Source organism: Daldinia childiae (assembly GCF_008694065.1).
Source record: "Daldinia childiae strain JS-1345 chromosome Unknown Scaffold1, whole genome shotgun sequence".
NCBI classification, from domain to species: Eukaryota; Fungi; Ascomycota; class Sordariomycetes; order Xylariales; family Hypoxylaceae; genus Daldinia; species Daldinia childiae.
In genome coordinates this window covers 3,192,762-3,219,411 of record NW_022984642.1, presented here as the reverse complement: position 1 = coordinate 3,219,411, position 26,650 = coordinate 3,192,762, and the positions used below count along the sequence as shown (strand labels likewise).

Here is a 26,650-nt window from a genome sequence, read left to right as displayed (position 1 = left end):
TGGGTTTAATGATCTGGGTCAGGTAATCCTCGTAAACGCCCCTGGCCGGATCCTATGCTAGATATACGTTTAGGCCAGAGGTCTGTTTATACCTAGGCACATACCACTACCACATGTCAAGGCAAATACTATAAGTTACACCTTAATCTTAGCCTCGCTCCTCGGCCCCCGCGCGCCAAACAACGTGCTCCCAACACGCACCTCGCTGCTCCCCGCGACAATAGCCCCTTCGTAGTCCTCGCTCATACCCATGCTCAGCTCCAGGTCCTCGGGCGCCAAGCCCAGCTCGGCGGCGACCAGGTCGCGCTGCTCGCGCAGGCACAGGAAGTCGTCGTTTTCGGTCTCGGGAGTCGTGGCGACGCTGCGGGCGATGGCGCCGATGGTCATCAGCCCGAGCAGATGCAGGTTCGGGAGGGCGGCGACGGCGCGGCAGAGAGAGAGGGTGGAGGCGCCGGGGGTGCAGCCGGATTTGCTGGGTTCGTTGGAGGTGTTGACTTGGATGTGGATGTTGATTTTGCCGGGGAGGGGGGTTGGTTGGGGGGGAGGGGGATGGGGATGAGAGGGACGAGAGGTATTCGCCGCGGTATTTGTCTAGGAGTTGGGCTTTCTTCTCGGTGTCGATGCTCGAGACGCTGAAGAGGTTGGGGATTTTGGCGAGGGATTTGCAGTGGCCTGGGTGTGTTAGTAAAGGGGGTTTTTATATAAGTGAGTTACAGTAAAAGGAATAGGGGTAGTGTATCTGAGAAGATTTTATATCTTTAGGATGCCATGCAGATTCCTAACATTCTTATAGCTTATCTTCTTATTGTTATAATATACCATGATATTTATTATCATGCCTTTAAACGGTGGTAATATGTGAGAAAGGAGACTATAGTGAGTGTCTTACCAGACTGTAGGCCGCCGATGAAGTGCCACTGTATACTTCGTGGTAGCAGCTCGGCTTTCTGGCTCAGCTCCTGGGCATAGTTTTCGCCGAAGTGAAGTTGCGGCGGTGAAGCCTGCTCTAGCAACGCGAGAATGTCGTTGGCTGGCTTCAACTTCGAGACGGCGACTAAGCGGACCTATAAATAATAGAATTAGCTATCTGGATATACATGAAGTCAAGAAACTCATGAAAGTGGGAGAAGCGGTGTAGCATATAATATGAGGTTCTCACAAGGGAACGGAGAGAGTTAGAACCAAAGCAATGTATTAAAATGAGTATGTTCGAATATACTCGATTCCTTAACATGGTAAAGCTACCGAGGGACGGTTGTGACTTACATCGCGGCCGTTGGCCACAGCAGCGATGCGCTCACGCACGGTTTTGATCTGCGATACTAGAGCAGCAGCTCTCTGCGGGTCGATTTTCATATCTGTATCCGTCATTGTAGAGCCATGAGCTAATTTTATGAATTTATTGTTAATGGAATAGTTGGAAGTAAGAAGATAGCGTTGTTGGAATTTGACCACGCGACTACTTCTTTGAGAGTCATACACATTAAGTTCGATTAAGGGAAAAAATATCAACTAAGATAATTGATACAGTATATACACTGTCTAATACACTTATAGAATCTTGATTGTAACTATTAGTTGTGTTAAAAAGAAATGTAATAAAATAAGACTTGGATTTTGAAAATAAATTAGAAGTTGGATATATAAGAAATATACATCTTTTATAAACAATTTTAAAATAAAAGATAAATAGTATAAGTGACGACGAACAAGGTGAGAGTTGTTGGTGTTAAACACCTCTATGTCTTCGTAACACAATATCTCGCATAATATCGGCACTATCTCGTCACGGTCGGATTAAACCTAAGATATAGGGTCCAGTAATTCCTTCGAGTAGGAGTTTATTCTATTCGCTGCAGCATTGTAACTTATATCAAGATCCAATATGCATAGGTAGATGTATGCAAGAAGCTAGAGATGCGGTTAGGAGATTTCGCACATGGCTACCGGGAATGACGGGGCTGCGTTGCTAGGTAGCTCGATATTGATAAGGGATGCAGACGGTTAGATATCGATAAGATAAGATAATTTCGAAGCTTAAGTCTGCATGTATTAGCGTTTAATGATCGCAACGGTGCTAAGAAGTAAATATTTCATTCATTTACATTATCTATACCTTAAATCCTTCCAATGGCAGACCCCTTACTGACATCGCTCTGCACCATCTGCCATATACAAACTCCTAAATACAAATGTCCTCGATGCGGAACCCGAACATGTTCCTTAGCCTGTGTGAAGAAGCATAAGAAATGGTCATCATGCAACGGAGAACGAGATCCAACAGTATATATGCCGCGGGAGAAGTTGAAGACGGATGCCGGAATCGACCACGACTACAACTTTTTAACCAAAATCGAAAGATCCGTCGAACGAGTTGAGAAGATACTCAAAGAAGAAAAGGACATACTACCACAAGATGACACCGCATCGCGACCGCCACCCAGCAAAAGAGCACGTCTCCATAAGGGCCAAAGTCGCGGAAGGGTTACATTTGAACAGAATTCGCGGAGATGGGACAAGAATTCGATGCAGCGGATGCGGCAGCTGGGCATCCGTGTTGCGTCTGTTCCCTACGGCATGACTCGGGCAAAAGAGAACAAAACGAGCTGGAACAAGCGCACGAGAACTATGAATTGGCAAGTCGAATGGCTTGAGTGGAAATCTATTGGCTCTGCTGAGGAAAGTCCCGATACGGACCCTCGAAAATTTTACATAAGATACTGGATGAAGTTCCTCTCTACGTTGGATTCGCAGAGAGTTTGGAATATCATCGCCAGCGCCATCTTAGCAACCAGGAACGTACGCAGGAAAAAGCAAAGATCCCTGGAGGACAAGAAAATAATTACTGGGGGTGGCCAAGAACTGGCTACGACGGCTTGGAGTGGCGGGGATTATGTTATGCAAGACTCGAAAACGGCTGCGTGGAACAACGAAATTTCAGGGTCACAAATAATCGAGGGGCTGAAGGATAAATACCGTTTCTTCTACCTTAAGCCAAGGACACCTTCTAGGGAAGCACAAAGGCTCATACCACTACGGCCAACCGACAACTTGGCTACCATTCTACCTGGGCTCGACATTGTCGAATTCCCCACCATATATGTATTACCAGCTAACTCCACGGCCGTTCCTGAAGGATGTGTTGTTGAGAGTAGACTGGGAAAATCCAGGAAGCGGCAAGGTTCTGGTTTGGTTGGATACTTGAGTGAAGAGGAGGGAGAGGCTATGGATGAACAATTGGATGGACAGGATGATGATACTACGAGTAGTTCAGGGTCAGATTCTTTTGACATGTCAGAGTAATGTGTGTTAATGATAATCCCTCAATGGGCATGTCTTCTCGTATTGTGAATTAAATTAATGGTGACTGGTTTGAGTTTGTTACCTATTGAATACCACAGCCACTTTACAGCTCAATATTTTTACATTCAAAAGTAAGCGATAGAGTACCGTAGGCGTTTCCATAGGTGTATTGGTAGATAGTACCTAATTGGGTAGAAAAATAATATATCCTAGGCATCTTGCTCGTGGATCTTAGGCAAACAACAGTTAGTCTATTTAGTTAATGTAAATAAAGAAAGTAAGCCTGTTGGATTAATAGTAATAAGTAAAGGTTAATTGTTGGCAGTTAGTTCTCAAATGTATTAATACAGCAAACAAGCTGTGGCTGTGGCTTAGTAAGTAGATGGACCTATGAGGTAGGAATAGACGTAAAAGAAAAGTGGAGAATCTTATATTGACATTCAACTGACAAGTGAATACACCTGCTTACACCTGCCACGGAACGGAACCCACCTAACATCAAAAGGAAGAAAATCCTTACAACCTCATTTTAACGGGGCTGGTGCTAACGGTGCGGTTTGTTGAAATTTTAATTCTTCGCACCGGGAAATTCAGCCTCCTCTTCTCTTCCTTTCAACCCTATCTCATCCAACCTCCTCCTCCACCTTCAACGGTAAATTGCATTTATTTTTTCGTAATTTCGTACTTTTCCAAACGTTGTTACTGCAATTTATTTCTACTTACCACTTTTACCTTGATTGCATTTACTTCTTCCTCCTGTGCGCGGATCGCGCACACCTCACACCTTTTAACACAACACCATGTCTGAATTTCTTGGGTATGCATCTTCACCTCATCTCCATCCTCGTCTTCCTCCTCATCCTCCCCATGTTGTCTAGCTATAGCAAGATTCTGAATGATCTAGTCCGCTAACTCCAATGTAAATTTAGCTCTCGCATATCCCTCATCTCGAAGAGTGATATCCGGTAAACCTCCCCCCAAGCCAACGGTGCTACATTGGAGCCCCGCCTCTAATCTTAATAGCTATTCGGGTGTATTGCACGAGATCAATTCAGAAGAGTCGACAGTCTCTCTAGAAAATGTCAGATCGTTCGGTACCGAGGGCCGTAAAGGTAGCCCAGAAGAAGAGATAGCACCTTCTGACCAAGTCTACGAATACATCGTCTTTCGCGGTAGTGACGTGAAAGACTTGCGAATCGAGCAAGCTCCTATTCCTCCCAAAGAGAACCAACCTCCTAAGGTTCCAGATGATCCTGCTATCGTTGGAGTAAGTTGTCCATCTCCACTCGATTCTACAAAAAAAACCATGTCCATTGCTATGACGAAACATTTCGGATGTAAAGTATTACTTGTCTGAAAAGCGCAAAAACCCCGTGTTGATATTTCCGTTGCCTTCCTTCTGAGCTATCATGGCATTAAAATATTTTTATTTATTCTTAACTATGGAGTTGTTATACTATGAAGCATCGATGCTAACTATATGCTCTCCACTATAGGCTCGTACTCGTCCCGGTCCTGGTCCTGGTCCTGGTCCTGCAGGTGCTATTCCAGCAGGTGCTATTCCACCTGGTCCAGGAGCTCCAGGCTACGGCCAAAGTCCGTATCAACCCAACCCGTTCTATCCTCCGCCTCCTGGACAATGGGGACGTGGTGGCCCTGGTCCCGTTCCGGGTCAAGGCTTTCATGGAATGCCCTACCCACCCCCCCTGGCTGGTTTCCTCCCGGCCAAGGTTTCCCGGCTGGTGGACCTGGAGGACCCGGTCCGTGGAATAGCTTTGGATACCCGCCTGGACCTGGTCCTCAAGGGCCTCAAGGACCTCAAGGACCCCCTGGCGTGCCTGGTCAAGGGATGAGGGGAACACCCCAGCAGGAGAACAATAATAACAGGCCTGCTCCTATCGGTGCAGGCGTCGACAAACAAAGACTGGTTGGTAGCCCCGCGGTTGAATTACCTACGGAGCCTAAGTCACTTGCACAGCAACCTATTCAACCCACCTCAACTGGCGCCGCCCCGACCCCCCGGTCGAGTCGAAACCTACCGCGGCGGAAGTCAAAGCTACTGTAGAATCTCTATCGACAACGAACGCCCCTCCGACTAATGTCGCTGAGAAGAAGGCTGTTCCAACCGGCCCTAAGAACAATCGAGTCCTCCCTGCTGTGCCGATTCAGGCCGCAGTTACTCCGAAAATCGCCCCCCAAGTTACTGCCGCCGCTTCTACAGTTAAACCTGTAGGAGGGCAAGCTGCTACTCAGGCTGCACTTAAAGATGCCACTCAAGCCGCAAAAGAAGCAGTTGCTGTTGCGATGGCGAAGCTCAACAACGCCGCTGCTGAACCCCCTACACAGAATGGTAGCGCAATGGATAACCTAACAAAGAAGGTCAATGAGATGAGGATGAACGCCCCCAGGTCCTCAGCAAGCGGTAGGGGACGTGGTCGAGGTGGACGTTCCGGCGGGCCAAGCAAGGTCAACGTTCCGGATTCCGACTTCGACTTTGAAGCCGGCAATGCAAAATTCAACAAGCAAGATCTCGTAAAAGAGGCTATCGCGGGCCCGCCTCTTGCTGAGATCATTCCCAATACTTCAGTCCCAGAGCAAGTACAGACCGATGATTCTGTACCTCCTGTTGCCTATAACAAGACCACATCATTTTTCGACAACATCTCCAGTGAGGCTAAGGATCGTGCCGAGAACGGCGGCCAGAAGCCTGGCGGACGAGAATGGCGTGGCGAAGAGCAGCGCAAGAACATGGAGACGTTTGGCCAGGGAAGCGTTGATGGTGGCTACCGTGGTGGGTACCGCGGCCGGGGTCGTGGTGGACGTGGCGGCCCTCGCGGCCGTGGCTTTGCCCCTCGAGGAAGAGGGAATGCATACCGCCAACCCGCAGCTCAATGATTTACGTCGGCACATTACAGCATATGTAGATGTTGCACAGCCGACTGATCGTTTTTTACATTCATGACTTCCTACTGGTACCTTCAAACGCAACATCATTTAGCAGTGTATTAATACGGCAGTTGCATGATCTGGTTTTTCTTTTTTCCACGCGCAGGAACTTGGTGGATAATGACGCGGTTTTGCCATGCTCCAGAGCTCGATAGGCATGATTTCAGTTGAGGCTCCTAGCAATGGCGTAAGGGTGGTTTGGCAAGGGGGCAGGTACAATTCTTGCATTCGCATCACGAGCACGATCAGACGATTTTACGTTCGAGACGAAAAAAAGAGGGCCTGATAGTTTTGGCTCGAACGCAGGAAAGGTTTCTTGCGGGAGGGTAGGCGTTGATACATACAAATAATTCTTGAGGTATTACCGTTTAGGTAGGGCACTCGAGAAAAGATAAAACAACTGCAACCGCAGGCTTGATGTTTGTAGATGGCTTTGGCCTTTTGAGTCGGTACATAAGCTGAGCTACAAAGGTTAATACAGAACCATCAAGTCGCTCTATCTATGTGTTATGCAGTGACTTGTGACCTGTCGTAGTAATTCGTGCCGTAATGCCTATATTTTCTATATTCCCCCTAACTGCTTTATACTTCTGGGTAAACGTCCCTATAAGAAATATTAGCTAGTAAACAGACGGAACGAGGATAAGTTAACTTGGTATAAGTAGATATATCACGTATAAGGGAAGAAGGGGGGTAAGGCAACATACGTCCTCCTCACAAGCGGCATCTGCTCGCGAATCTTCTCCCACAGGCCCAAATCCACATCTACTAGTCCTAACTCCCCCACGGCCCCCTCCTCAACCTCGTACCCACCACCACCACCACCACCCCCGTTCTCGCCTTCTTTCTTCTCCCGCACGCCTCTCAGCGAAAGCATGACGCGCCCCCAGGGATCGACTACGAGGCTCCGGCCGTAGCTCATGCGGGGCGACAGGCCCGGGTTATGCGTGCCGACCTGGGCGGCGGCTATGACCCAGGATTGGGTCTCGATGGCGCGGGCGCGGAGCAGGGGTTCCCAGTGGGCGAGGCCGGTGGGGATGGTGAATGCGCTGGGGTAGAGGAGGATTTGTGGGGAGGGGGTGGATGGTGGTGGTGGTTCTTGTCAGGTGCAAGGCGGGCTCCGGGAAGCGTAGGTCGAAACAGATTAGGCTGCCGATGCGGCCGACGGGGGTGTCGAAGGGGGGCGTGAATGCTGTTCCGGCTTGGGTGGTGGTGGATTCGCGGAGGGAGGCGTCGGGGTAGTCGAAGAGGTGGAGCTTGTTGTAGGAGGCGGTGGGGTGGAGGGTGCCGTCGGGGTTGATGAGGATGGTGCGGTTGTAGAGTTTGGTTTGGGGGGAGGGGTTTGGTTCTGGTTCTGGTTCTGGTTCTTTTTCTCCCCCTTTGGTAGTTGGTTGTTCTGATGTTGGAGGAGTAGTAGAAGTAGAAACAGTAGTAGAAGAAGGAAGGGGAGGAGGAATAGAATCCGGGTCCTCGGAGTGCGGAACAGAAGATAGGACTGGGTTGCTAGGGGAGAGAGACGGCTTCACGGAGACGGGCACGTGGATGCCGACGTGTACGGCGAGGTTGTGCTTTGCGGCGGCGGAGCGCAGGCCCGATACGAAGGGCGAGGTGGCGAGGGGTTTGGCGAGGGAGAGGGATTCTTGGGCCGAGGAGCCGATGTAGTCGGATGCTTCGGGGAGGAAGAGGATCTGGGGGAGGTCAGTTGGGGTTTGTGTTGATGGATAGGGGGTATGATGGGATAGATGAGTTGAAGGCTTGGGATATGATATGCGGTCCTTCGTTTCTAAGTTGAGAGTGTATATATCTCCCTATGATATAACAGACCCAAGCATAGCTTCAACCAACCTCTCAACCTCGCGGGATAGAAAGTGAAAATTTAAACTTATTCCCTTTTACATACTTTCGCTCCAGCAGCCGCAGCTTGGCCCACGAGCTTGACGCATTGCTCGAGATTATGCGCCATCGAGTTGGACGAGCATATCTGCCCTATCGCCTATAGAATAGTTAGTCAGTCATGCACGTATATATATATATCTATATTCCCTTTTATAAACACCAAAATGGGATATAATTCATCTTACCGCCTTGGCCATCTCGACGTTATATATATACCACTCTTAGTATATATAGATATGCACTTTTCCTCGTCTTGTAAAACAGCGCACGTGAATCTGAATCTAACTAACAATCTATAAATAATGTGATAATAAAATTCCTCCGATGAAACACACCAAATAACCAACCCTGCCGTCTAATTTTCTAAATTTACGACGTGTCGAAAGTGCTAGGTTAGAAGGGAAAAAAAGGAATAAGACCGGAAAATAAAATATATCAAGCCATTCGGGGGTTTCTTGACGTGATGTCAAATAAATCGGGGAAGGTTAGAGCTACTAGTTCCCCACTTCCGTCCGATGTCTTGGGAAAGGGGGCCGAATTACGGCGGTACATAAATAAATATTTACACTCATAGATCAAAGTATTACGGGAATCCTAGGTACATATAGGGTTACATATATATATATATCATTTCATTTATACGCTTAGGTACACATCACCCGCTCCTTTAAAAAAAACCTTCATCGCACATGCGCTCGCGCGTATTTCACTGGCCATTCTCGCGAACCATCTAACCTAGCTAGATATCTACGCAGCCCACCAAGCCAAACAACCGAATGTTATCCATCCGTCCATCCATCCATCTTGACTACTAGGCATAGCCTTATGATCAGCTAGCCAGCCTTGGCCTACTAGTAGGTAGAAACGCAAAATTAAGCCTAGTAGGCTCCGTCTTATACCACATCAATACCAACACACACTGTCGAGGTCGTTCCTTCACGAACCTCTCATTCGGATCGTCTGTTCTTTTCCTCGTCCGCTAGAGGCTGGTTGTCCTATCGGCGGAAGTAGGTCGAAAACAAAACCAGAGAAAAAAAAAAATGCAAAAGCCAACCGTGCCCCCCCTGTTATGCCCTCTGATGCCAACGCCTGGCTGTGAAATGTAGAAATATGTATACCAATACAACGCGAAGTGTCTAGAGGGTATAATATCCCTCCCCGGAAAAGTAAACTTAACCCCTTTTTATTTCATTACTCGGCCGTTTTTAGGTCGCGCTCGTTTCGGAAGACCCCTGTTGTTTTATACTGTCAATTCCTTAAAAGTCTCGAGGCCGACTGCCTACCATCACGACGTGTTCTCTACCGTGCCCTTGGCAGACCTATCCAAGATGTCATAAGCCTGCTGTAGAGCCTTCATGTCGAAGCCGCGTTCTTCTATAACGACGACCCAGTCACGAAGTTGGATATTCTTTCCTTTATCCGAATCCTCGCGGAACTGCCCGAGGTGAGTGACGCCCGCCTTCGTCAGGGGTCCACGAGGAGCCTTGTTGCTAGCTGCGGCTGTGGAACCTGGCGTGCCCGGTGCGCCCGCAGCTTGAGGTCGAGGAGTACTTGCCCCACTGCCTGGGCCGCCTGAATTCGTCATCCACGAATATTCTTCTTCTTGCCACCTGCAAACAGACCTAACGTTTGGTTCACAGTCGTACTGCTTGCCTCTGCGAGTTTCGCTGCCTTCTTGCTCTCCTTCTTCGTAGGAGCTTTCACCTCACCTGAATCCGGTGCCGTTGATCCAGGTGTGCCTGGCGCCACGGACCCGGCTCGCGACGTACTATCACCGCCTTCCTTGTCCTTGTCGGTGCTTTTCTCTATGCGCTTCAGCCGTTTTCTAAGCCGAGCCTCTTCGGCGTTGCGCGCATCCTTTACGGTTCCTGTCATGGCTTCTACTATAGGGTTAATAGGAGAGGCTTCCGACACTGGCGTCGGCAGTCCATTACTAAGCTCATTCCGCCGAGCCTATAAACACAGTTAGTTATACGAGATACGAACAGAAGCTTTACGGTTGAGAAGTCCATACGTTTGAGTGGGTTTGTGCGGGGGCTAACCGCGCTCTCCGCACCCGTCCGCGGGCCCTCACCCTGGGCCCCGTTCGCGTCGGCCGATGGTATAACGGCTGCATCAAGCCATTCGGAAGGTATAGCGCCATGAGAGGTCTTCTGTCGCGTAGTGGAAACCCGATTTGCATCACCAACCAGTTCTCGCAAGTGCTGTTTCGTACTTATCGACAGCAGCGCGATTTGGTCGACGAGAAAAGCATCGTGAGGGATAAACGAGCCGAGCGTCTGCACCACTGTGCCATCCGGAGACTTTTGGTACATAACCTTGATCTCCGGTTTGGCGCCGGCAGGACTTGCCATTTTCCCCATAAACCGTCCCCCATCCGGCTTTAGGTCCACATTCAAGTTGAGACCATACTTGGCAGCTGTGTCCGCCATTCGCTTGTGCACCACGCCCGGTTCTAACAGGTAGTTGGCTATTTCCTGACTTCTAGTCCGGGCAAGCCGTGCCGCTGCGTCGTTCCAGGCTCTATCTGCACTCTCCGCAGCAAGCTCCTCCTGCGTTTTCGCATTGGTAGGTTGAGCAGGTTGATTGGCAGGTCCAGCTCCATACAAAGTCTCCGGCCCACCAGGTGGGTAATTAGGGAATCCACGAGACTCTAAATTATTCAAGTACTCTGCCTCCTCTTCTAGATCGATACCGGTGCCTACAAGCATATCATCCACGTCGTATGTGACGTCTGCCTTGGTCGATGCAGGCTTGAGGCCTTGTCTTGTCGCATCGATGGACGAGAAAGACGCCGCGGGGTTCATAGTCGGTGGTCCCATGTTGGTGATAACCGGATGTGCCGAAGAAGTGAATGAGGTACTGGTAGGAACTGGCGCAAGCTTCGCGTTAGAATAAGGCGCGTGGCTAATATTGGGAGTCTGCGGTTGAGGCGATGCTAGAGGTGGTGTTGATACCGCTGTTGGCATCGTAAGTGTCATGCCAACAGATGCAGATCGGCCATTCGGTTGTTGGTAAGGGGTGTTGTAAGCGGCTGCCGCAGGAACTTGATTAATGTTGTGGTTAGGAGCAGGAGCCGGTGAGGGTAGGGTCATCGGTGTAGTCGCCGGAGTAGTAGCTCTGGGACTTGGGGCATAGTTCGGATAGGGCGAACCTGGATTTGACGGGGGGCCAGGAGATAATCTAGCTCGTTTATTGGGAGGAAGCTGATAAGGTTGATTCGGAGAATGCTGCTGAGGCGAGAACTGCCTCGGGGGCATCGTAGGTTGTGGATGCGACATGACGATAATGTGACAATGTATCGAGCCGGGAAAGTACGGGCGGGTTATAGGGATATGATGTAATTAGTTATAATATGAAGAAGAGTCCTCGGTCTGAAACAATGAACAACAGTAAATAGCAACCCTTCAACACGCTCTCTGAACCTGGACAGGCACAGAGCCTGTCACAATCAACCGGGTGAAACCCATCCGACGGTGTAAGAAGTAAGGTGAGAGGATATGTATTGAAAAGGCGATCTGAAGGCGACAAATGCGATACCGAATAAGGTCGAAACCAATGAGAGAGGCGAGGGGCGCGTCGGGACGGTAGTGGTTGGTGATGGGATAGTTATGTTTGGGATGGATGAGGAGGCGATCTTAGACTTCAGCAACACAAGAAAAGCTGCTGTTTCCCCATTGGAAAGATTTCGTGTAGTACCAACGCACGGTCCTCATAGGCTTCCCTTTAGTGACTGAATTGACTGAAAGATTTTAGATACGTAGGTACCTACATAATATCGGGTACCTAACTCAAATACTTAAGTACATCTAGTCTACCTAAACCTTAGGTAATTTCGCTTGGCCTTAACTTCCCTCTGTATGCTTGATCGGATCAACTAGAAGCCGTTTGATGAGCCGCAATGGAAAGAGGGTTTCCCTACTAACATTACCTAACCTAAGGTAACAAGGTACCTCTACCTAATACAGATCAGATTGGAAAGTACGCGCGACGCGCTAAAGTTTAGGTACTAAGTACGTACCTACTCCAATTCCATTGCTGCTTCTATTGTTGCTGCCACATTACGTACCTGCCGCGCCAATAATACAAGCCATACAATCCACATATTGATCCTTACATAACATCTAAACTTCTCTTTTCATTATTGGTTCAAGTGCTAAAGTTATTTGATCTTAATTAACTGCACGCGATCATTCCGCGTAATGCTCTCATCTTGAGATGACATCAATTGTGTGCTGGTTTATTAACAAACTTAGTGCGCTACTACGCTAGATCGCATTCCTTTCTTCCCCTAACTATCTAGCAACAAATACATTTTGGTTCAGGACCAAACAGCGCAACTCCAACAACCCTATCACGCAGCTCTGAAAGCTCTGTTAGCCATGGCATCTAAGCGCAAGGCTTCGGTAATGGCTGCGGCTTCGGCTGTTGATGAGGAGCCAGTAGATCCAGCAGATGAACTGATGTTTCTATGTCTAGGAGGTGGAAACGAAGTCGGCCGATCATGCCATATCATCCAGTACAAAGGAAAAACAGTCATGGTTAGTTGGTTTAAACTTGATTCCCTCCAGGTTATAATAGTCCCTAGCTAACAATATATCTCTGTATAGCTTGATGCTGGCCAACATCCTGCTTACGATGGCCTCGCCGCTCTCCCCTTCTTTGACGACTTCGACTTAAGCACTGTCGATGTTCTCCTTATTAGCCAGTAAGTTTATCCTTCCGATCCTCGTTATACAATACAGCTGTGGATGATCAAAGGGCTTCGTATCAGTTGGGATGGAAGGTGACGTGGTCCCGCTACTATAAGCAGAGGCTATTATCTGAGTGCTCTGCCATGATATTACGCCTACGGACTTGGTGGATGTTCATGACTTTGCTCTCATGTATTCAACTATCAATAAAATATATTGCCCTGTCACCCAGCTGGTAGCCCCCTTTTGACTGCCGTGATACCCATTGCGATAGCTGGGCCTCCTTTAGCTCTTAGTTCCGGTATTCTATACACTCCAAGAAGTATGCTAACATTGGCCAAGTTTCCATATAGACCACGCCGCATCTCTTCCCTATGTTCTAGCGAAGACCAATTTCAGAGGCAGAGTCTTTATGACGCATCCAACCAAGGCTATCTATAAATGGCTTATCCAAGACAGTGTCCGAGTCGGCAACACTTCGTCGAATCTTACATCACAACCCGTATACACAGAACAGGACCATCTGAATACCTTCTCTCAGATCGAGGCAATCGATTACCACACAACTCACACTATCTCTTCTATTAGGATTACTCCTTATCCCGCTGGTCATGTACTAGGTGCTGCGATGTTCCTCATAGAGATAGCTGGACTGAACATATTCTTCACGGGAGATTATTCTCGAGAGCAAGACAGACATTTAGTATCTGCAGAGGTCCCTAGAGGCGTTAAAATCGATGTGCTTATCACTGAATCGACTTATGGAGTATCAACCCATGTCCCAAGACTGGAGAGGGAGCAGGCATTAATGAAATCGATCACGGGTATCCTCAACCGAGGTGGACGAGTCCTAATGCCCGTGTTCGCTTTAGGCAGAGCTCAGGAGCTTTTACTAATCTTAGATGAGTACTGGGGTAAGCACCAGGAATTCCAAAAGATTCCCATCTACTACGCTAGCAATCTAGCACGAAAGTGTATGGTTGTGTACCAGACATACATTGGGGCTATGAACGACAATATTAAGCGTTTGTTTCGAGAACGAATGGCAGAGGCTGAGGCTGCAGGAGATGGTGCGGGTAAAGGCGGTCCTTGGGACTTCAAGTATATTAGGTCTCTCAAAAGCCTTGATAGGTTTGACGACGTTGGCGGCTGCGTCATGCTTGCAAGCCCTGGAATGTTGCAGAACGGTATTAGCAGAGAGCTACTGGAGAGATGGTCACCGAACGAGAAGAACGGAGTTATTATCACAGGTTACAGTGTCGAAGGCACCATGGCCAAGTATATCGTCCAGGAGCCAGATCAGATTCAGGCCGTCATGTCAAGGAGTGTCAATGCCGTGCGGAGGGCCCCTGGTGGCGATAGCGAGAAAGTTATGATACCTCGAAGATGTAGCGTTGCCGAATATTCTTTTGCCGCGCATGTCGACGGCCAAGAAAATAAGGACTTTATCGAAGAAGTGGGAGCTCCTGTGGTGGTGAGTAGTTTTGTTATTGTAGTGCATACTCCTTTACTAATCCCATTAGATTTTGGTGCATGGCGAGCAGCACAATATGATGCGTTTGAAGTCCAAGCTATTATCATTGAACGCGGGGAAAACAGATAAGGTCAAAGTGTTTAGTCCTAGGAATTGTGAAGAACTACGCATCCCATTCAAAACCGATAAGGTTGCTAAGGTAGTCGGCAAACTTGCGTCGATACCCCTCCCAAAGCATTTACCTTCGCCTGACGACCAAAACACCGAACTAGTAACCGGAGTTATCGTTCAGAACGACTTCAAGATGTCCCTAATGGATCCTGAGGATTTGCGCGAATACGCAGGTCTTACGACTTCTACGATCGCGTGTCGACAGCGATTTACCTTGACCGCAGCTGGTATCGACCTCATCAAATGGGGTCTCGAGGGCACGTTTGGCAGCATCGAGGAACTTCCGGAGACTAAGAATCGAAAGGAGACCTCCGAGAACGAGGAGACAAACGGGGATGACAAGAAGACCGAAGCAGACGAAGAGATCGCCCAGCTTGTTGCGGCATACCTGGTCATGGGTTGCGTCACGGTACGATATCGCAACAACGGCGAGGTAGAATTGGAATGGGAAGGTAATATGCTGAACGATGGCATTGCCGACGCCGTCATGGCGGTTCTACTGTCTGTCGAGAGCAGCCCTGCTGCTGTGAAGCGTAAGCAAAATGCCCCCTAGTCAGCCTAACGCAAACTATTTCCTCTACTAACAAACACATTTGATTAGGATCCGCGAACAAGGATTCCCACTCCCACCAGTTGCCGGCCCGCAACCCTCACGCCAATCTCACGCCGGAGGAGCGGTTGGAGCGCCTGTTCATGTTCCTCGAGGCGCAGTTCGGCGCCGACGCGCTTACTCCCATCACGGTGCCCAAACTACCGCCTCTAGTCAAGGACAAGAAGCCTAAAAATCCCGATGGCGACAACGAAGACGCTGCTTCCGATGCGTCTATGGAGCTGTCAGATGACGGTGACGAAGAGGAGCGGCTCCTAGAGCTGCGGCAGAAGACGGAGCTCGAGCGTCTTCACAAGATCGGTATTCCCGTGCCGGGCATTACTATCAAGGTGGACAAGATGGTAGCTACGGTCTGGCTCGAGGATATCGAGGTGGAGTGCCAGCATAAGGCATTCGCTGACCGGGTCAAGGCTGTCGTCGAACGGGCTGTCGAGATCACGGCGCCGCTGTGGGGCTGATATCATCATATCATCGTATCATCGTCGTCTTCTCCTATCCTAAGATGACTGAGACGAGATCACGGAGATAAGAGATTAGGCCATCACGCACGTATGTACTATTACTAAGGTTAGGAATTCTAAGGCTACGTAGGTAGTGGAGTGGATTTTGCGCGATAAGGGAGGATATGATATGACACGACATAGCCGTGCCGGGTCCAAGATGTGGTCATGAGATAGGCGCGCGCGAGAGGTCTTATGAGATTACGGATGAGGCTCTGCAATACCTGCATATCATGCATTAGGTACATTTTCCCATCTATGGCAGATGTAGTGTCGAAACATCGCCATCCTTCAATAGCCGGGTTAATGTCCTTGATGAGTAAAAAAAGAAAAAAGAAGAAAGAAAAAAACAAAGAACTATTCCTCCATGAGTAATATGATTCTTGACACTTCTATGTGACTAACTCAGAGGCTCAGGTATGGGGAGATCCGTCTGAATCCTATTCCGTTGTCATGCGTGAATTATGTATGCATGTGCCGGTTTGTTTTATGCCTTGCGTGGAAATCGGGATGTAAGTCGGCATATTATATTTTGACACTGCCAACAAGGTGAAAATTGATCATCGTGGTTAGGATATAGTCTAAGAATTGTATATTATATAACTAAGAGATTTGTAGTATAGTTTATTCCAAATAGTGCTGAGGGTAGGTAGGCAGTACAGTTCGTTATGCCTACTAGGTATAGATATAAGTGAGTGTGGCACTAGTGTGGCACTCCTGTGTAATTACTAGCCACCTCCACCGTACCATAGGTTTGGTACCTAGCGCGATAACTTATTCAGCCAATGACAGAATAGAAATGATTTTATTGGTCCCGTGATTGTTGTAAGTTGCCAGTATGCCTTGAGCCAGCCTCACTTTCACTTCCACACCGGAGGCTATGAATTAGAAATCATTCTAGTATCAACACTTTAGTGTAACTTAGTACTCAACATAGCCTCCAAATGTATCGAATTTGGACACATGCAATTTTGAAAAGGGTATCAGCTTTGAAACATGATAGAAACTCTAAAGGGAAAAAGGAACCTTCCTTTCCTCTTATTGTTATAGTCGCCCCTTAATTCGGCTATGAAGGGGGGCGGCAAGGCAGAGAGGTAGGCAATATCTTAGATGGTATATAATTATAAGGAAGTGAGTGATTATATGTTGATATGTGTTGTATAGAAGATTCGAATAGTAGAATCTAATCAATCCAACAAGCAAGCAAACAAACAAACAAACTGAGTCAATACATCTAATTGGAAATTATAACTAACTAATTGAACATTCCAAACAAACACTTGAATATCAAGTCACTTACATGTCACGAGCAAACAATTATAGTATCAAGACCTAACGAATTATACTATAAAAAAAGAGAAAGAACAAAGACATTCGTCACTCCCTTTATTTAAACTTTCAGTCTACCGAGTCTAGTTTAGAGACAAAACCTTGACTCAGTTCCATTTACTCCCCCCCCCCGTGTGAAGGAACTAACCACAAACACATCTGCGTGCCAACAACAACAAGAACAACACACTTGTTCGACAATGCAAGCCATTTCTACCAGCCCATCTCCTTTTCCCTTAGGATTCGTACAATCATACTCGACACACTCGTCGTCCTTCTTAAAAACTCCCAGCTGCTCCAACAGGTGCAGGAATATTCAGTGCAGACACGAGGAGTTTTATCAACAACAACGACTGAACTTAAACACCATGGGTAACCCTTTCGAGGCCAACGGCAACAATAACAAAAACCTGAGCCCCAATGCCCAGGCTAATAATCGGGGCCGTGCGCCATCGGGCTTTTCCTTGCGCAGGTCGTTCAGTGGCCGCAGCCAGCGCGGCGGCGACGACTCCGGTGAGCGTCGCGGTTTATCCGCCATCTTCAGCAGCAACCCGTTCTCATCGAGTTCGCGTTCCCAACGAGACCGGGGACGTGCAGAGAGCCCTCCTCCTCCATACTCACCAACTCTCGCCGAGGCCCCTGGTTCAAGTAAGTTCCCCTTCCCCCCTATCCACTCCTACCCCTATCCCCAACCCTGACCCCAACTAACCGCAACAACCCCCAGTCCCCGCCCCCACCGGCGAGCTCCCAGACGACCAATACGCCTTCCTACGAGAATTCAACACCATATTCCTAATCGACGACTCCCTCTCCATGAAAGTCGAGCGGCGCTGGGCCGAGACGCAAGCCGCCGTCGCCGCCATCGTGCCCATCTGCGTCGAGCGCGACGAAGACGGCGTGGACGTCTACTTCCTCAACCACAAGACGTCGGACCGGGGCGACGCATCCCGCGGCGCCGCAGGCACGGGCTACCGCTCGCTGCGCGACGCCAAGCTCGTGACGGACCTGTTCGGGGTCGTGCGGCCCAGCCAGGCGACGCCGACGGGCATCCGGCTCGACCACATCCTGCGGGCGTACCTCTCGCACTACGAGGCGCGCGTGCGCGCCACCGCCGGCGACGTCTACAGCGTGCGTCCCATCAACGTGATCGTCATCACCGACGGGCAGCCGACCGACGAGCCCGCCGAGACCATCGCCGCCGCCGCCCGCCGCCTCGACGCCATCGGCGCGCCTCCCCACCAGGTCGGCATCCAGTTCTTCCAGGTCGGCCGCGACCCCGCCGCCACCCGCGCCCTGCGCGACCTCGACGACGACTTGTGCCGCCGCGAGAGCATCCGCGACATGGTAGACACGGCCACGTTTAACGCCGCGGGGCCGGCTGATGCCCCCTCGCTTACCGCCGACGGCATATTGAAGGTGGTGCTCGGTGCTGTCAAGAGGAAGTTGGACCGCAAGGTTTTGGTTAGGGTTGATGGGCCTGTGCGGTGAACCTCTTAGGACGGACGAAATGGATAGTTCCTCCACTTACTTATTCTACGGGGTTGATTATTAAAGACCCAGGGATACCCTCTTTCCCTCCCTCCCCTTTTTTATATATCATCTTCTCTTCTCTTCTCACCTCTCACTTTAGCGATACCCCTTTTTAGTTAGAGGATACGGCGGTTTTCTTCTTCTTCTTCTTCTGTCACTGGGGAAAGAAGGGCGGGAGCGGAACAGCTTATCAGGGGATTAGAGAAAAGGATTATCAAAATATGATGCCTCGTTGTACTTTTTAGCTTTACTTAACTAACTACCCAGAAGCCTCTTATTATAAGGTAGAGTCGTAGATAGCGGTGTGTGCTCGCGCATTCAAGGTAGCGTGGGCCGAAAAATAGAGAATCACTATTATAGACTGAAAATATGTCTTCAAAAACTTTCGCTCTCAGTCTCTTTTAACTTGTATCTGTCCATGTTCACTTCATCTACAATGGTATGTCTAGGAAACTCATATGGACTCCTTATACCTCGTATTTCTGGAGTTAGGTTAATTTACTCATACCATCGGGATTACAATTCCCCATCATAGGAATACTACGACAATGACCACATTTAATCAATAAAATCACCAAGCAATTGATTAATCAATCAAGAGAGGCAAAGCGCAAGGAAATAACATCTTAAATTCAGTAAGGCCAAGTAGGCCATCAAACTATGAAACAGCAAATGCAGTGACCAATTTTGGCAAAACCAACTATGAACTATCGCCAGAGTATGATTAGGGATCCCGTCGGGTCCATATCCCTATAATTCAACTATCACCCCAGCTGTCCAACAGTCGATATCTGCTAAGATCATCCTAGAAGATCTGAGAATCCTTACTCCTGTCGTGACTGTGGCGGGTCATCATAAAACCTTGTAAAGGAAAAAAAGACCCGAGGAGAAGAGACCAAAGAAATTCGTCTAATAGCAATGTTGGCAACATCTCAACTGCCTTGTTGAAAAGACTAGTTGTTCCGTGCCGTTATGCTTCTCTATCCGTGCCAAGTCATGGAATAGAGGAGACATAACGCATTAGTTGGCGAATGTGTCGTACCGTCAGAGCAAAAGTGATAGTGTCCTTTGAAGCAATCCATGACGTCTGAGACAAGAAAGGCCTCGCCTACCAGGCCAATATGATAGCACCTTTTCTTTCTCCTTCCGTGACCTTCCTTCCTTCCTTCCTCCTACCAAACCCCAGAGCAGAACCAAAGACCATACTCAAAGGGTAGACCGTATGGATTTTTGTGTTTTGCAAATACCGCCATGCTCGCATTGCTACCACTACTGGCATGAGCCGTAGAGACCAGGAACACGACTCTCGGAAAATGCCGAGCCACAAATAAAGGACAACCGTCGGTCGTACTGGATATCGGAGAGTGTGTGACATTATGATTTTAGTAACCTCCTGATTCCATGAAGTTTGTCCTCATAAAGATGAAAGGACGGGCCAACGAGAATGAAATGACCAGATACTAAAGGACACCACAGAAGAAAAGCCTATGGTCCCGCCTGATGCAGATATCTGTGGCAATGACTCGTCATAGGCCAAGATGTAATGCGTCCCGGCATATTATGCGTAAAAAAGAAAATTGCTTAGAAAAGTAGTATCATGGTGGGCACTGTAGTCCGAAGGCTACCCCAAAAGAACTCCTATACCAAGGGTATTAATAGGAGGAATGTTTGCGTATATGTGTTTATTTCATAACTAGAACTTGTGCCTTCTTGATACCGTGGTATTCAAGCTCGTTCTCGTTACGTTCGTCGCGGACGGACAGCACCGGAGAAACGACAAACGAGACCCGAGTCTGAGACATTTGCAACTCGGAAGGGGTAAGGCCCAATGCTGGAGCATTCACCGGCTCCATAGTGCCTTCGGCAAATTTGCATGCGCACTCGGGGAATGTATAGTGCAGTGTCATGCCGGACACCCACACCTTGGCGCTGACCTCCCACGTTGCTGATACCATGACTCGCAGCGGCTTAATGGCATCCTTGTCCGTCACCGATATGGATCGAAGTGGTTGCATAATGATAGCCATCATGTGAGCATGTCGCTCGATGCTCTCCTTCTTGAAAAACTCGATCCTCTTGTCCTTTAGGGCGTGGGTGACGATACGGGCATGCTCATCAATAACGCGCTGTCGATCTCGGGGATTAGCTCGCCCGCCCGCCCGATGGAAGGTTGTGATCTTTTCTTGCAGAGCGACAAGGTGGCTATCTAGGTTGCGATCGATGCCTAGGAAGATATCGGGGGAGATGACCTTCTTGAAGAGATAATCCAGTGCAACACGCATGATGATATACGGCCTGTAGGATGGGACACCGAGGAGGTAAAGCATATGGTTCTTCGCCTGGGAACGGTTCGAGTAGACCAGGCTAAGAAGGTAGTTCCATGTAGTTGCCTCTCTTTTCTCCAACATCATATCAGCTACTTTGGGCTGTTCTCCCGGCTTCGAATGGCATCTGACGATATATCCTTTAGTAAGCCCGAATATATGATCGAGCCCGTTCTGGATGTCGGCCATAGACCATTCGTCCTTATGGCGAGGAAATGCAGCAAAGGAGACCTGTTTTTCACCACTGGGAGGGCGTACGAGTTGCTTTTGAGAAGCGCCATTGTTAGATCCGCTTCCTGAACCATTGGAGTTTATAAGGGCAGGCCAGTTAGAAGGACCACCAACGGGAGAGCCCTTTCGAGCAGTAGCGGAGGTCGCAGACGGAACGTTTAGATAACCATGAGATTCGGTCGATTTGCCACGAGGATCCCACGATGGTGCCGTAGGGTTCGGTTTGAAACTCGACTGGCCTGTAGCATCATCACCATCTGTCTGTGTTCCATGCTTTTCAATCAGCATCTTCTGCAGCTCCGCATATGTGTTTTTATCCAAACCACTCTTGCGCTCGTCATCTGGAGTAGATCGCGGCGAGCTTTTCACAAGAGCCAAACCCTGCTCAGACTTGACTTTACCGGCTTGGGCAAGCTGGGTGTTTCGAGATTGCAAGTCTTTGACCTGTTCTTGATAACCCTATAGAGACAAACAATCAGCTATCTATATATATATATATTCCCGATTTTCTCGTATGGAAACTTACCTGCAGTATCTTTCCTTGCTTCTCCTCAAGAGCAGACCATTTATCAATCATCATAGAATAGTGATCATGAACGGTCTTGAGTTTGGTCTTGAGCTCGGCATTTTCAGTCTCTAACTTATCAACACAAGCCCTCAAATCCTTTAGCTCTTTAGTGAAAGAATCTTCTTTGCTAAGGGCTTGCCCTAGCTCCCTTTGCAATTGCCTAATATTGTTCGTAGCCGCAGTCTTGTCACGAATGGCTTGTGTGTAGGTGTCGTGGTTCTTTCGGTAGTCGTTACGGCCTGATCTCGCTCCGTGCGTAATTTATGGACTGTTGAATTGACAAGCTGTCCGATCTCGTTTAACATCTCCCTGTGTCTGTTGGATCGATCGGCTGGTATTCCAGGGGCGCGGCTGATCCATGTAGTGCAGGATGCAATACGATGAGAAATGAGTCGGCACATGTGGATAGAGTCCTATGACTCGTAGTTAGTATAGAAGAACTAAACAGCTAAACGTGATTTTTGTAAGCTTCCAAAAACTCACATCTTCGTCTGCGACTCTAGCATCGCCCGATTGAAACGCGGCACTGCTAGCAAAGGCACTAGAAGTATTGCTCGAGAACGAATCTCGATAGCGACTCACTGGCTGAGTGCCTGTGGATTGTTTCTGTGCGCCCGTGGGCGGGAACGCAACACCTCCACCGTAACGGTAGCTCATAGGCGGCACAGACTGTGGGATCGGAGGCTGCGGGCCGGCATTTGCGGCGAACGAGTTGGAAGCACTGAGTAGCTGCGATTCCTCCTCGCTGATAGATGCGGAGCTTTTACCTTCTTCGCTAGATTCATTAGAGTCCTCGGCCGGCTTGGCATGGAGCGGCACGCCTCCACCCGGCTTCCTACTATATGACGAGTTAGTGGACATTGTCGCTAGAGCATAGAGGTATCTAATGAATAGAAGAGATATGGTAACTAGTAATGACTGATCCCAAATATTCATTCTCAAAAGAAACTAGAAGGATGGTGAGGTAGGGTAGGTTTATATAGGAGAGAATAGAGATGATGGGAAAAAGGGGCCAAGAGGCTTAAAGATTGGAAGGAGTGACGCAAAATGTTGACAAGGCAGGAAGCATCAATGCACTTTCCAAAATGGAGTTTCCAAAGAGAAATATAAGTGGCCAGACTAGAGTAGCTACACGGAGATAACCTCACTAGTAGGTACTCTAGAAGGTACAAATATCCCTCTTGCCGCCGTTGAATTGTTGTGACTCATTGAGTTACTAGATTTTGCCAATGTCAAGTGCAATGTCGAGTGCAATGTCGAGTGTTTTTTGTTGATGTCTGACGGTTATGCAAATAATCTGACCTCCTTTATTTGCAAAGATGCTGACTAGGAGCTGGCAAGAGGCAAGAGCCGGGACGCAAAGTGTTCCTTCCAATTAGCCTCTGAGTCTGTTGTGGGGTGGCTAGAGATAGGTTGTTGCAGTTGTTGTGATGTTTATCGTCGCTATGGAAGCGTTCTGTTGCTAGGGCATTGGCCTACACGGGCGCAAGGAGGCCCGGCCATCCAAGTTCCAGTTATGATCCAAACTAGAAAAGAGTGTCTTTCGTATGGACCGAATCCCAGGAAGCATAGAATATCTCAATTCGTAGCCGAATATGTAATGCCTTGGTATTGGCCTCTCGCCTCCGTAGAATCCGGTAAAACAAAAACAAGCGCATTATCTCGAAGAAGAAAATAGAGAATACTTACTCCATAGAAGGGGTACTAGGCAGCTGTTCGGGTACGGGCGTGCCCGACGGGTGAATGGTTTCGGTTGACGACATAGCTCCTAACCGATCTAATATACAATGTTAGCTCTAGAAGATATGTTCAATGATGAAGATCGTAATGAGTCGATATATCAAATAATATCCACGTAGGTGAACAAGTACTGGATTAGGAGCGAAGAAAGGGGCTTACATACCTGCGGAGCCGTCCCAGGAGCCGATAAGCAGCCTACACAGATAGTAATTGTATTGTTAGCAGTAGTAAATGAGGACGAGAGACAGGAGGCTTCGTATATATTCGCATTCAGGTCAACGAATGGTATCTAGACCGAGGTGTGGTGGAGTCATATTCAGAGTAACTCCCCGGGGAGCTGCTCTGCTGAGCATTCCCTGCTCAGGTAGGAATAAGAGATTTACGTACCCAGATAGAAATTAATGTGTTCAAGTTTTCTAAGAGTTAGAGTTGATATAAGCAGTGCCACGTTCCAGGTATAATCTCTGAGATGGAAGGTGATGATGTGTACCTGGAAATGCGATTGAAGTGGTGGCTGATGATAAGGTGTGGTAGGTTCCTAGTTAATAATCGTGTTGTGTGTGTGTACTTGTTTAGAGGACGTAAATAAAATAATGAAATACGTCCGGGAAATTAAGAAAGTCCTCAGAAGCTGACAAGAGAGTCAGCTGCATGGGAATAGATTGTTTGTTGTAGAAAGATGATGGGGGTAGGTGAACAAAACTTGAGAGAAATTATGTATTGACAGGTAGGGTTTGTAACAAGTAAAGAAGGAAGTAAGGGTGGAAATAAAATAGGCAAGCATGAAAAATAAAAATCGTGGGTCTAGTGAACCTGGAGGGGGAACTTCATGCCCTAGTGACGCCGCGGAAACAAGGAGGAGGCCTGGTCCGCTTTATAGAGCGTATCTGGTGACGATGGTGGGATGGGTAGTGACCTCAGCTGTTACCATAACCAGCGGCGATGCTGAGCCTTAAAACGAACGACCTTTGGGGACGGTTATGCCGTGTGACTACAGCTTCAATACGCATCTCTTCGTCTTTGGTTAATATTACGTCGAACGAAGGGGTATTTGTATATATAACGTCTGTACTGTCAAATCTGATTAACGTGGAGGGCGAGTATTAAGATTGGACCAGTAGCTAGATACATATCGTAAGGAATCGGATACTACCCTTTATAAATCGTGTTAAAGGTTAGCCAGTGGCCAACTTGCCTAAGTCGAAGACGGACTTAAAGAATAAGCTTACACCTTCGTTCTTAAGGAGATGGAGACTTCTCATTAACCATGAATAACGGCATACTATATGATAAGTCGAAAAAAAACTTGAGATTGCTACAAAGAGCTAAGAGTTGGGTCTTTATGTTCTTTAACGGGACTCCCATACTAAAATCCGGGGTGATTAGTAGGGTGGCATGCCAGTATATAAGCATTACTAGCATCTAATCAGCAAATTTTCGTTATATTTGTAACCGATTTTGTTCAGCCCAGGGGGCTGGAGGAAGCTAGTTGGGTTGTAGACGTAGTACCATAATGCTGGGGGACCGGCGAAGACGTTAGTTATCCTTCATAAGCCTGTTAAGTCGACCGAGTTGTATAACATAAGTAAATTTATCGGGATATTGCTGAACTGAACCTTCAAGACTATTAGTAAGTTAGAATAAAGACGCTGCATGAATAACAAGGGATATTATACCATACCTAGATATTCTGCTTAGTTATAACTCGACATATCCTCCTAAAACGCCATAATAAGTCATTGGCAGTGGTCACAGCCACTAGACATTGTGTATTCCCTTACGTTGATATCGAAAGAACTAAATTGTTGAAGAACCCTAGTTGAGACAGTAAATCTTTTCATGATTTGAGAGGACGCAATAGTAAGCCTTAAATTATCTTAGCGTTTGAAATATATTAGGAGTGAGGTAGACGCCACTTACAATAAGCATTTGGCTGGTTATCTTCTCTCATGCTTGTAGCATCTGCTGTTGGTTAGTATATTGATGTGAGAACGGCAGCTTCCTTAGGCATGCTCTTTGCACTTAAACTGGCTTATTAAGGAAGACAATTCAGCTAAGTAGCTTTGTATGGCGAAATCGATAAAGAAAACCTGAATCTAGAAGTTGAAAATTTCAGAATGACCATCATTTCTAGTCTGTAAAGTAGGGTGCCTGTTGGGACGTCAGTGTAGATGCCGTTACCTAAATATTAAGTGTATCTCGTCCGAGAAGCGACGAAAGAGGAAAATAGACATGAGTAGTCTACTCAGACCTCAGATTGTAAGGCCTGGTTTAAGTCAAGACGCGGGTTAATTTTGGTATTCACAGATGCTACTTGAGAACGAATCATGAATCTAAGAGAATTTACTAGGAGGATACTGATGGAATGAGCTGACTAGTAATATTATCAATATCTGGGAACTGGGCAGAAATATGTTTTATGGGAGGAATTAGACCAGCCAGGAAGTTACTACATATATTACATAATCATGGAGCAATATCTATCTATCTTAATATGCCTAGGAAGCGACGTTAACTTGTAATACTAGACCCAAACCTTATTATATTGTGCTATTGGAGAGCCGGTATACATTAATTTTCATCCTTAGAATCGTATTATAAGTGTTTGCTCCTTTCCTATTTATAGGGGGGGCATATGTGTCTTACTATCAGGATATCGGTCATACTAGATGCTATAATAACTTTAGAGTTGATTATATTAAACACCGCCAAGTCCTTTAACATAATAAGAATACAAGCATAAGTATCGCTCAGAGTACGACTAGAATAGCAAAGCTATCTATTGCTGATATAATCATGTCATCAAAGTGTTGGAAAAGTCAGATCACACATTAGTTAAGACGATCCCCATGTAATTTAATTTTATATTCAAGTATTTCTAGTAGAATACAGAGGATAGATCAAGCATACACAGAAATAGCGTCGTAATATGGCCTACCTTTAGAGAATCTCTATATATGTTCTTGATTAATATATACCAACGGGGGTTTTCCCACCCGACCTGTACCCTTTATTGTCGGCATATAAACAACATTGAATGTTCTTATAAATAGCATCGACCGCAAGACTCCCATTGGTAAAATAAGTCATGTTTCGTAAATGTGCCGCAATATTCTTCGTTAAGAGATAAATATGGCGTGTAGAAAGAGTCTAATGTGTAGCAGTCAGTGTCTTACGGACCTTGGTATACCTAGCCGTCGAAGCAAAGCACATTAAATTGATGAAGAATCTACGGTCTAAGGTTAGTACGTTAACCTTCATGGGTTGGGTAGAATGATTATAAGGCGGCCGTCGTTTCGTATTGATGAGAAAGGTTTCTCGAGTGTTCGTCCAG

General features: G+C 47.5%; 7 protein-coding genes across 7 annotated transcripts; 4 read left to right on the top strand and 3 right to left on the bottom strand.

Annotated features, from left to right (window-relative positions):
• Window positions 1-148: 148 nt before the first annotated feature.
• On the bottom strand, window positions 149-1,371 carry GL218_00847 (uncharacterized protein; the record flags this gene model as incomplete). The annotated part of the gene is made up of 3 exons (XM_033577293.1): window positions 149-672; window positions 890-1,064; window positions 1,267-1,371. The coding sequence occupies 3 exons, from the start codon at window positions 1,369-1,371 to the stop codon at window positions 149-151; spliced, it is 804 nt and encodes a 267-aa protein (XP_033441474.1).
• Window positions 1,372-2,130: 759 nt separating this feature from the next.
• GL218_00846 (Box C/D snoRNA protein 1) lies at window positions 2,131-3,303 on the top strand (the record flags this gene model as incomplete). The annotated part of the gene is made up of 1 exon (XM_033577292.1): window positions 2,131-3,303. The coding sequence occupies one exon, from the start codon at window positions 2,131-2,133 to the stop codon at window positions 3,301-3,303; it is 1,173 nt and encodes a 390-aa protein (XP_033441916.1).
• Window positions 3,304-4,103: 800 nt separating this feature from the next.
• On the top strand, window positions 4,104-6,198 carry GL218_00845 (Protein sum2; the record flags this gene model as incomplete). The annotated part of the gene is made up of 6 exons (XM_033577291.1): window positions 4,104-4,120; window positions 4,233-4,268; window positions 4,327-4,570; window positions 4,800-5,137; window positions 5,211-5,230; window positions 5,282-6,198. The coding sequence occupies 6 exons, from the start codon at window positions 4,104-4,106 to the stop codon at window positions 6,196-6,198; spliced, it is 1,572 nt and encodes a 523-aa protein (XP_033441472.1).
• A 721-nt stretch (window positions 6,199-6,919) lies between these two features.
• Window positions 6,920-11,426, bottom strand: GL218_00844 (putative hydrolase nit2; the record flags this gene model as incomplete). The annotated part of the gene is made up of 6 exons (XM_033577290.1): window positions 6,920-7,215; window positions 7,391-7,937; window positions 8,150-8,242; window positions 9,449-9,717; window positions 9,768-10,098; window positions 10,188-11,426. The coding sequence occupies 6 exons, from the start codon at window positions 11,424-11,426 to the stop codon at window positions 6,920-6,922; spliced, it is 2,775 nt and encodes a 924-aa protein (XP_033441907.1).
• Window positions 11,427-12,527: 1,101 nt separating this feature from the next.
• GL218_00843 (Endoribonuclease YSH1) lies at window positions 12,528-15,552 on the top strand (the record flags this gene model as incomplete). The annotated part of the gene is made up of 5 exons (XM_033577289.1): window positions 12,528-12,686; window positions 12,756-12,853; window positions 13,182-14,313; window positions 14,363-15,017; window positions 15,086-15,552. The coding sequence occupies 5 exons, from the start codon at window positions 12,528-12,530 to the stop codon at window positions 15,550-15,552; spliced, it is 2,511 nt and encodes an 836-aa protein (XP_033441471.1).
• Window positions 15,553-17,291: 1,739 nt separating this feature from the next.
• Window positions 17,292-18,411, top strand: GL218_00842 (uncharacterized protein; the record flags this gene model as incomplete). Its single annotated transcript, XM_033577288.1, has 2 exons — window positions 17,292-17,571; window positions 17,648-18,411. 2 exons carry the CDS (start codon window positions 17,292-17,294, stop codon window positions 18,409-18,411), a joined length of 1,044 nt encoding a protein of 347 aa, XP_033441912.1.
• A 1,724-nt stretch (window positions 18,412-20,135) lies between these two features.
• On the bottom strand, window positions 20,136-22,437 carry GL218_00841 (uncharacterized protein; the record flags this gene model as incomplete). The annotated part of the gene is made up of 3 exons (XM_033577287.1): window positions 20,136-21,467; window positions 21,535-21,795; window positions 22,060-22,437. 3 exons carry the CDS (start codon window positions 22,435-22,437, stop codon window positions 20,136-20,138), a joined length of 1,971 nt encoding a protein of 656 aa, XP_033441911.1.
• Window positions 22,438-26,650: the final 4,213 nt, after the last annotated feature.